The sequence below is a fragment of the Cheilinus undulatus genome, linkage group 19, assembly GCF_018320785.1.
Source record: "Cheilinus undulatus linkage group 19, ASM1832078v1, whole genome shotgun sequence".
Classification (NCBI taxonomy): Eukaryota; Metazoa; Chordata; class Actinopteri; order Labriformes; family Labridae; genus Cheilinus; species Cheilinus undulatus.
In genome coordinates, this window is record NC_054883.1 from 19569317 (window position 1) to 19580399 (window position 11083).

General features: G+C 39.3%; 1 protein-coding gene across 4 annotated transcripts in view; it reads right to left on the bottom strand.

Annotated features, from left to right (window-relative positions):
- Positions 1-10705, bottom strand: part of pabpn1 (poly(A) binding protein, nuclear 1) — a 29440-nt gene extending 18735 nt beyond the window's left edge. For 2 of the 4 annotated variants that reach the window (XM_041814620.1, XM_041814622.1), the window contains exons 1-2: positions 10248-10705; positions 1885-1993 (exon numbers count right to left, since the gene is read on the bottom strand). In XM_041814620.1, coding sequence (XP_041670554.1) covers positions 1885-1993; positions 10248-10382 — 244 coding nt within the window. In that variant the 5' untranslated portion in view covers positions 10383-10705. Of the gene's footprint in view, positions 1-1884; positions 1994-9836; positions 9966-10247 lie in introns of those variants that run through there. The other 2 variants (XM_041814621.1, XM_041814623.1) reach the window with 2 other exon arrangements.
- Positions 10706-11083: the final 378 nt, after the last annotated feature.

Here is an 11083-nt window from a genome sequence, read left to right on the forward strand (position 1 = left end):
TAAAATCAAAGCTTTTAAAATGGTTTGAGACATTCAATCACCATTATCAGAATTCTAAATTTGTTATATAACCACTTCAAGAGTGATGGTGTTTATTTGAACTCTTCTGCATATTCAAGGGCTTTTGACCAGCAGTTAAACTTGGATATATGACAGCTGAAAGCACACAAGTGTCCTGGAAGCTGAAAAAGGAATATGCATTGCTGACCACAGGGTCCACGCTAACCTTAACTGACCCCACATTTCGAGTTAAAGCTGCCTTCTCCTCTGCGGCCTACTTAAACTCACCCTTGTATGGCAGGGAGTTTTGACAAATGCTGGTTAAAGGAATAAAGGAAAGATCTTAGTTGTGTTTTGACTTTTTCCCCCATCAAATCATCTGTGTATGAACCAGCAACAAACCTTCAGTAGGGCCTTCTGATTTAGGCGTTAATGGAATTGCAGAATTGGCCAATAAAAACAGAATCCACTATTTAATGTGGAAAACTCATCTGTGCTTATTTTACCTCACCACACCACAGAATTACACAAAGAGAGAGGTGGGTCTGTGTGTGCTCTGAGGCTTCAAACATGACTCGCATGGACTCAAGATTTTACGAAGTCCCGCAGTCTAAATGATGTAACATTCAAGTAAGCAATTAGCTTAATAATTCACTGTAAACACTGTAGTTCCCTTTGGTTGCTTAACGAGCCAACGCGTGTCTGCATTAACGTAGCGGTCTGATATGAGGCAGACGGACAGACAGCGAGGATGGAGAGAGATGAGGAGAGAACCGTCACAGTCAGGAGTAGAACAATGCAGCATCAAACTGCATGGACTGTTACAGACTGTGAGAGTAAGGAAAAGTTTAGATAACAGGTTTACTTTTTACCATTTAACTTTAATGTTACTTTCTTATAAAGTTACAATCACTCTCTGTTTGAGAGAATAGAAGGATTTCTTCATTTACATTATAAACATCAGTTAGGATGGGATTATACACACTGATGTGTCTTAATGTGTTGGAAACATCTGTTACACTGCTTATAATTATTTTATATCAGGGTTATTAAACAAAAGCTCCTGGGCCAACGGTGGCTCCTTTTCAATAAATTTAGGGTTATTTATATTTAATTATTGAACATTTCATTCATTTACATAAACAGGACACTCTTTATGTTAAAATTAGTGGAATAGGGGCGCACAGATAGCCTAGTGGTCTTGGGCGCTACCCATGTGCGCGGGTGGCCTGTGTTCAGATCCAACCTGTGGCCCTTTATGGCATGTCTCTCCCCATTCTTTCTGCTGTTTCTGACACTATCCACTGTCATCCTCTATGGAATAAAGGCGCAAAAAGCACAAAAAAAATGTAGTTGAAAAAGTTACAAAATGGAACTCCAAAAAATTAAAAACAGAAAAAAAAATGGAATTTGGCAAAAAAATAAAAATGATTTCATAGGGCCCTACATCAGGTAATCTCCAGTCTGTCCACTTGCACCTTTATTACTCCTCAGTAGAAGACTTATCAGCTTATCAAGGCCTCATTGATCTATTTGTGATTATTACGTATGACACTTTATATTCAAAGCATTCCTATTAAGCAGTGCCAGTACTCTGTTGCGGCACTGTTTACAAATGTTATTAGTTTAATTAATGTACAACACAATAACATTTCTTTTTATAACTTTAAACTATACTTCAAAGCAACTTGGCACACTGTCATGGATTTAGTCAGGACATGTGGGGTTTTTAAGTCTATGCACTTATAATTGAAATAATATTACTGTTTTATATTTCAGTATCAAGCTGTTTTATTGAGGTCACTGTTGAGAATTTTATGAATAAATCAAACAGGGAAATGTCAGCTGATAGGAGAGATCTCCCTTATGAAGTATAAAGAATACCTGGTGGGGGACTGAGATTCATCTGTTTCTCCACCTCGTTCTGTAGCTCCTTTAGCTTCTCTGCCTCTTCCTCCATCTCTCTCACCCGAGCTTTGATTGCCTCCAGCTCCTAAAAACAAGACAAAAACATCTGTTAGAACAGTCAGTCCTTCAAGAGTAAAATTCTTGCCATGAAATTGTGATGATGACCAAACCACCGTAACACCCCATCAACCAGCTGCATCCTACAATGATGGTACATTACAAGAGATGTTCAAAGTTTGTAAGGGTGCATTTCATAGACTGTAGAAAGAACTGGACAAACCCTGTGTGACGTCAGCTGACTCAAACTGCTTTTGAAGCCAATCCATGGCAGGCTCCATATCACGGTCTCAGCCAAACTTCAGATCAGCCTAACAACCTTAGTTTGACTTCCTGTGAGCTCGCTAGCTAGCATTCTGGTTGACAGAAACGTAGCTTCTGCCTGTCGAGCTATCTGTCAATCAAACGAGGTGCGCCAATCAGTCCACAGTGAGGTTTTTCCTCAACATAATCTAAACCATTGTGGTACAAAAAATTCACCCCCCATACAGTGAGACACATGAAGATATTAGCTCATGAGACATGTTTTTTTTTTTTTTGAATCAGGCTGTAAACCCGTTTATTTCTAGTGTAAAAAAACGGCTTTATAACAGGTGTTCAGACGGGTAAAAGCATAAATATTAGTTTGAGTTAGGAAGCTCTTCTAAAGTTTATGTGAAAAAACTGTTGGGTTTTCATATTTCAGATTTGAGTATGTCCTGTAGTTCTCTGGCTTCATTACCTGAATAGAAAGCTTTTTTTTCCATTTGCTGTGAATGCTCTAAGCTGAATGGGGAGGGGCCTTACATTGGTCTTTCCCCAATGGGAAATAAGGTGTAGTCAATTGTAGCCTGACTCACTTCAGCATTACAGAAGTGAAACCTAAAACTATAGGAGCAGTAACACAATATTGAACATCCAAAAAAAAAAAAAAAAAAATTCATGTTATGCTCAGACATGAATTCTGTATGCCATAACAGGTTTCTGCAGATAACTGCAGTCTTTCTGTGTTGATCTAAACTCTCTTTGCAGTAAAAAGGTGCTTTTTTGACACCAAATTATAGCTTCCTCTTACCCAAGAGGAAATTTTAGTTGGTATTTGTTACATTTGATTCATAAAATAAAAGAAAAACATGCTTCAACTTTTTTTTGGGTCATTTGTGTGTGTTTTTAAACAAGGATAAGAAAAAATATTTTAAAATGGTAAATCAATTTTTTTTAAGAAAATCAGGGATTAGATTTTTAGGCCATATCGCCCAGGCCTACTCTCCATTTCATCCTCTTTTCTCCTCTACTGATTTTCTCCTTTTGCACCAAGTTTTACACAGCAGCCCAAATAACTGGATTTGTGTTGTGAATTTTTCACCCTTGATCCCATTCTTGCAACACCAGGCGAGCCACATGCTTGTTGTTTATGTCAAACAAATGCAGTGCACTAACAGTGGCTTAAAATCATTGCACTGAATTGTAAGATACCAAGATCATCTAGCAAAGGGACTGCCCTGGTACATTTACAGTGCTTAACAAATTTATTAGGCCACCTGTCATAAAACGAGAAAACAAATATTTTGGAAATCTTACAAAAACTTGTTTGAAAATAAAAATGTTATTGTTATTTATTTGGCAAATAACAAACTGAAACAACTAAATAGTCCTTTTTTTACACATAATAACCAAAAGACTTCATATTTTGCATGGCCTCCTTTGGCCCTGATAACCGCTTGCATTCTTGCTGCCATTGTTTTTATGTACTTTTCCACAGTCTCTTTTGTTATTGAGTTCCAAATAGTTTCTAGCTGTTCCCACAGACTTGCTTAAATGAAACTTTTGTGCGATCAATCTTTGAATTTACTAAGCCCAAAATTGGTTCAATAGGATTCCAATACGGATTTTGACTTGGCCAGTCCATCAGTTCCAGTACTCCAGATTCCTTTTTCTTGGTCAGATAGTCTCTGCACAGCTTTGAAGTATGCTTGGGGTCATTGTCTTGCTGGTATATGAACCCACGACCAATCAGATTCAGTCCAGAAGGGATTCCCTGATGCACTAAGATGTTGTGGTAGACGTTCTTGTTCATGATACTGTCGATTTTCACCAATTTGCCTACGCCGTATCCACAAATTGAACCCCATACCACAATGGAATCTCCACCGTGTTTCACTGTGGGTGCAATGCATCTGGAATCAAAACATTCTCCAGCTTTTCTGAGGATGTAAACACAACGATGATGACCGAAGAGTTCAAACTTGGACTCGTCATCCAGAGTACCTTCTTCCAGTCATCAACAGTCCAGTGTTTGTGCTCCCTGGCAAATCTGTGGTGTTTCTGGATGTCTGCAGGCCTCAATAATGGCTTCTTAGCAGCTATTCTTCCCTTTAAGCCTTATTCTGTCAGTCGTCTGCTTATGGTCATTCTGGAGACTTTCTCAGACTCTGATCTAGAAGCATTCATCTCTGCCTGAAGATCAGCAGTGGCCTTCCTTCTGTCTCTAGTACTTCAAATCTTGAGGTGTCTGACATCTGCTTCAGTTAACTTTGGTTTCCTGCCTCTTCCTTGGCGCATTTTGTAAGTACCAGTCTCGGCAATTGACTCCAAAGCATACTTGACCATGTGAGAACACTTTATGTCTATTTGTCTCAGAGACCATCCAGCATCATGAAGTGCTTTGATGCGGACTCTTTTATTTTCAGTGAGCTCTCGACATTTTACCATTTTAAACAGGAAAGAGGAATTTCAAACTGAATTCACCTTTTAATACCCAAATTTGAGCCGACTCACTGGGCTTCTCTGAGAAGTCAGAAATTAATCAACCATAAAAATCAACCACTAAAACAAATTTTTCTGTTCAGGAATGCAAGTATATAACTATAATTTGACATATTAACCCTCTACCTACTGAGTCTAAAAATGGTGATTTGGACATATTTTGTTATTCTGGCTGTAAAATAGTCAGGAAATGCCCTAAGTCTGAGAGCTTTGGTCCCTTTCCTAGGAGTACTCGAACTTGACTTTTCAACATCTGGTTAATGATATGGAATTGTCAGCAGTTTAAAAGAAGAAAACACAAAACAAATTTGTTTTTCATGGCTTTTATGAGAAGAGATTTTGTTATTGCTCATGAAGTTTTGATTTGACATTTGAAAAGTGAACCTATACATGTTTAGAACAATCACCAGTCATTTTTGAGTCTAGGACTCCAGATGTGCAAAACACAGTGCAAAAGATAACTATATACCTAGGTGACAATTAGTGCAAATAAAGGTGGGAAAATGTATCCTCAACATTCTCATGTAACATATTGTTATTGCACATGACAGACACATACAAATGCCACTATCTAATGCTTTTTTTGAAAACAAAACACCACTGTCGCTTGCTCTCCTTCTACCCTCTTCCTTTACTCTCCTTTCTCACTCATCTTCTGCCAAAGCTGCCGTTTTCGCAGCGCGGTTCGATATTATCATAATATATATACCACACATCATATATTGCCGGAAACCAGCTCTCTGTCAGCACTGGAATTTTTTAGATTGAGCAAACTTCCGAGGAGTTAGTGTTGAGAATCCGTGTAGCGGTCTCACGATACTTCTGGTGTCTTGCTATGGTGTTTATCTAAGAATGCCCACATCATATGGTTACGAGTACTGTAATGAACCATATATGTGCACATGCCCACATTTCTCAGTTTTCCAACACCATTGGAATTTTTCTGATGGGACAAACTTTGACAGAGTTATGGCAATAAAACTCTGGACATATAAAACACAGCGCTGGCGCCGGCTCAGTAGGTAAAGGGGTAATCAAGAATTAGCCTAATAATGTGCTTTACTATTTTTTCAGGTTTTTTGTAAATCAGTAAATTTAAAAACTCATGGATAACAATAATAATCATATTTTAGCATTAAAGATATCATTTCGGTTAAAGAGCTTCTACATATTGATGTATTAACCATTGCAGAAACATAAAAAATGATTTTGGTAATTACCAATGCTGTTAATTTAGGGCAGCTGTGGCATAAACCTTACTTTGGGTGGTGGTCTAATAAATTTGTTAAGCACTGTATATTGTTAAATAAAATCCCTTTAACAATGAGATTAAAGGTAAATAAATACAGTTGCATAAACAGGTCTTTTGTCTTTACATTCAGGGCCAGGACTTTGTTGAGCAATGCTGTATTGTTCACATTTTCCAGCAAGTCTAACACCTGAGATTCCAGTGCAAATTTACAGTATTGTTTCATGAGGCCACAGTATTGTCACACAGACTATGTTTGAACAGTTGGGAACAAGACAGACGAGCTGGAGGTACCAAATCAAATAGAGCAGTTTCAGGCTGGAGTCCAGACCAAACATGAGCTCTTTCCCTCCATCTCCCAAAAAATCTTTTTGTAAGGATGCAGGACATGAACTGAATTACATCGACATCAGTTGGTATTTGCATAAAAATAGAGATGCATGATATTGGAATTTCACCCGGGTCCAATGCCAACATTTCCAAACTTTCATTAGCCAGTACTGATACAAAAACTTTAACACCAAGTGTCTCTGGTACTAGAACTGATCTGTTCCTCTTTTTGTGGCAGGCTATTTGTTCTACAGACATTACAAGACAAAAAACACGTGATTCCCCAATAAATGATAGATGTATTCCTTTTCAAATACAGACACGATCATTAACAAACCAAAAGCAGATTTTTGGATTGCACATGATATATGTAGAGTGCTTTTAACAGTAAGAGTAAAACCAAGCTTCATGTGCCTTTTTATGAGCTATATCAGCACTGTTAAAAAACCTGCTGACACACAGTGAGTGACGTGGAGCGCTAAATAAAAATACAGATTTTACTTCGTAATTCATATTAATTTCCTGTTCACCCTTGTTATGAAGAAACGGCATGTTGGCATTAATCCAGTGTCTTGCATCATTAGTTTTTTGCCTTTATTGACAGGACAAGTTGGACATACTGGAGGGAGAGAGCAGGGTAGATGTGCATCAAATGACCAAGGCTAAAAGTCAACCCTGCAGTCAATGTGATGAGAATGTGGCCTGAGGCTCCTGGTCCACAGACTGAGCTAAACTGGCAGCACCCCAATTCATCAGATTTTACCAGAACTTGATTCTTGCAGGTATGCAGCATGTTGATTTCTGTCGATACCAATACTTGCCTTTTTAAGCTAATAACTGACAATACTAATATCAAAAAAATCAAGAATCCCTATTTGATTCAGCAACTACATATACCAGCATTACATTAATAGCAGGGTTGTTGCGATTCCGATATCAGTATCGGGAATACAACCGATACTGCTTAAAATGCAGGTATCAGTAAGTACACAAGTTTATGCACCGATTGGTTTAACTTTATATTTTGCTTCATTTAGCCATTTAGCCAAATGTTAGCGCTATAAACTGGAAATCAATTCCTCTGCCACTGTATGAACGGGTTTCCGTTTTTAGCACAGCGAAGAAGAAACGAGGGACCCGCTGCAGCAGCAAAGAATGGAGGCTGCGTGACAGTTTTTTTCTCTGAATATGATTGTTAAAATGCCTCACAGACCGGCGCTGTCATACATGACAAGAAGTGACAGTTTATCAAAAGTTAAATAACTTTTGAGCTATAAATCATTGCCTCTTATTTGTTTTTCCTCTTGAAGCTAGCCATTGTGTTTTCCCATTGATTCTATTGATGCCTTTGACTCCAGTGCGGCAGCATTTTCGGCGAGCCCAAAACTCGTGTGACTTTGGGGGACTTTAATGATTAAATTCACACCAGTACACCCGATACTGATCATTTTTATCCATTATAATCGAATTACGTTCATTTATTACTGCTAGCTACAAAGTTCACACTGGTATCGGATCAGTACTCAGTATTGGCCGATACCCAATGCCTTGGTATCAGCATCATATCGGGAAGGAAAAAATAGTATCAGAATACTCGATATACATTGGTGACTGATATTATTTATGCCACATTTGGCTGGCAGCTGATTTGTAAATAGGGCCAATATTGGCAAATACATTTTTTAAACTGATGCATAAGTGCATCTCCAATTCTTTCTGTGCATGACGTGGTTTTTGAAAGAAATAATAATGAAGATGGTGCATTTACAGTTATATGTGCCATATATTCAAATTCAAACATACTTCAGATCAAACTTTGAAAACATTTTTTTAAATCTGTCAAACCTTAGGGCTGAACAATAACAACAATTACATTTTCCCCCAATATTGGATTTGATATGTGTTTATTTCTGCAGTTCCTCATCTTATGTTTTTTCAAACAAACACAGGCATTAAAACATTTTATATCAAAACCAACACAATATTACATTAAAGAAGAGCTGAACAATTTCCAAAAGTAAGTTATTGTGATGATTTTGACTTGTATTGTAAATTAGATATGAATTCTTGTATTGAATGGGGTGATCATTTTTATATTATTTTCATACTCAAAAGCAAAAATCCACAAAAATGAAGAAAACAGGATTTTTTGTAGACTGTTCTAAAACAAATGGCACCTGAATGATTGTATGATATGTAATGCATAAACACAAAATTCAGGTTAAAGAAATATTGCACCTTCTGCGATTTGAAAACTGCAGCAGGCTATACTGCGTTTTAATCTAATTTATGATTAATTGCCCAGACCCACAAGTCCTGTCCATTTCTGACATGCATGGGCTCATCTTATCGTTACAATTTCTTAATTGGAAATTAAAACCAAAATCTTATTATATTAGTTTGTTCAAGCTCTCTAAGGATTTGAATTCAAGTAAGGGCATTTAAGAAAATCAAGTTAAACACATGATCAAGTTTGGGGTTAGTGGGTAAAATACTGCAAATAACCACTGCCAAAAATTAAAAATTCTTCTGGTGAACCACAGCGATGTGTGTATCCTCACCGTGAGCGGACCCTCCTGACAGTGGTGCACTGCAGCATAGTGGGAGCCATTCTAGCTATATCCAGGACTGATGCTTATGGTGACAAGCTTTTTAACAATAAGGCCTTTTACAAATAGACGCACTGACCATATTAAATAAGGATCCTATGGTCAAAGGGTAGTAGTAGGGTAACTGCAAAATGCCATACCGCACGTAAAGATAACTGCACAGTTATTCATCGGCTACTTCAGCCTATACGGTGTAATATCAAACCTGAAGCTGAATGCTTTCAACACAAATCATCAAATTAATGTGGCAGGCTGTGCTCCCGATAATTTGTCGCATATTCAAAGCAAGCCCTTTCGCACCCCTCCCTTCTCTCATTCTCCTTGTCCTAGCAAAACACTGAAGGATGCGAACCCAGCCCCTTAAATACCGCAGCCCCCTGCTTTAACGTCGTGTGCCAGGGTCTCTCTGCCCACCAGACTGTTATAACAACTTGTAATGCCACCTAGACATGCTACACAGGCGTTACTAGCGAATGTGCCGTAGTATGAATTAAGAAATGTAGGCTGGACGGCAAAGGCTTGTTCAGCATCCTAAAACAGGGCACAGATACTGGTTTGTTCTACAAGTGATGGGTGACACTACCTTTTATATGGGTGACACTACCGTTATCCTAAATAAATGAAATAATACAGCCAGGTGCGTCTTCTATTTCAACCTTGATATGCTGAATTCCGCTAGCTTGGTAGCTTGTCAGAGTTTTGTTACTTCGCGGTGAAACTAGCCCTGAATTGGTAGTTTTCCCAAGCATCTCATATAATTTAATCTATGGGTAACTACCGGTCGACAGGCCCACTGATTCTTTTAGCTGCATATATGATGGAGTTCCCTGCGATAAGCTAATGTTAGCCAACTGGCGCTTGGTCATTTGCATGTTCACATACCGGTGCTTTAACGCCTGCTAAACGGTAAACGCAATTGGAATGAAAGTTATCATTACCGTAAGCAGGTTGCCTTCTCAAGCAGGTAGACTCGGCGGCTAATGGCGGCGGCCTGTCCTACCCTTGCCCCTTACTGTCTCCTACATCTCCGTCTCGCATTTTTTTTTACCCCCACTCCCCCCACCGGCTCGTGCTGCTCCCTGGCGCAGAGAAACTGGCACCGCTGTTGCGCCAAGATGGCTGCCGACGCCACGCATGTCACCACCCTTTTCTACTGCACTGCGTGAACCACAATGGCGGTTGATATAGACCTGAAGATAGCGATAACGCAAACGACATGTGACCTAATATTTGTAGTAAATATAAAACGAAAATTAGTCGTCTGCTTCCTAGAGTTGTCCGATTTGACCAAAGCATGAGTCCCGGTATTCATGGGGGCTACGAGATCTAAAACAATAACCTTCACTTACCGGGTCTTCAATAGCGGCCTCTCCCTCTTCTAACCCCGGTTCTTCGTCACCGACACCCGGGTCTTCCAGCTCGGGATGTCCGGGGTCTGAATCTAGTAGCGATTCCTCCGCCAGTCCGTTGCCGAACTCCGCCATCGCCTTGTTCCTACTGTACCGACTCGCCTCGTGGCCAAACCGACGTTGCAGGCCCTTACTCACACACAAGGGGGTAGAGTGAGCGGGGCGGCGAGAGGAGAAAAAAACGGCGGAAAACGCCGCTTAGTAAAGTTAAAATGTGGATTAAATGGTACCTATAGTTAAAGTCAATAACCAAACACCATACCACGATTGACAACGACTGCTATTTCCAGCTTCTTCTCCGTAATAATCCTAATTTTCGGCAGACTATCGAGTTTATTTACTTAAATGTGTATATAAAAAAGGCGAGGACTACGCGCGAGCGGCAGCGTCCCTCAGTTCAGAAATGGAAGCCGGGGGCGGAACCATTGAACACTGCGGGCGTAAAACTCTTAATTCTATTGGTCAATGCATGATTCTAGCCCGGCCTCCTTGGCTTCTTCCTCGTTCCTATTGGATAATCGTACAGGACTTTCCGGTTCCGAAAAGTAAGTTTGCCATTAGCTGGATAGCATTTCTGTCGATCATCTCCACCAGGATTAAGTAGATTGACAAAAGCCACTTGTTCAGCAAATCAATTTGAGGCATACTTGGGTGTCACTTAAATACATGTTCCAATGTTACCCCATTGAGCTTTGACATAACGTGCCCCTTTGAAAATCCTGAAAATAGAATGTTGTTATAAAAGGATTTAAATGGAACCCTACACACCTATAGCT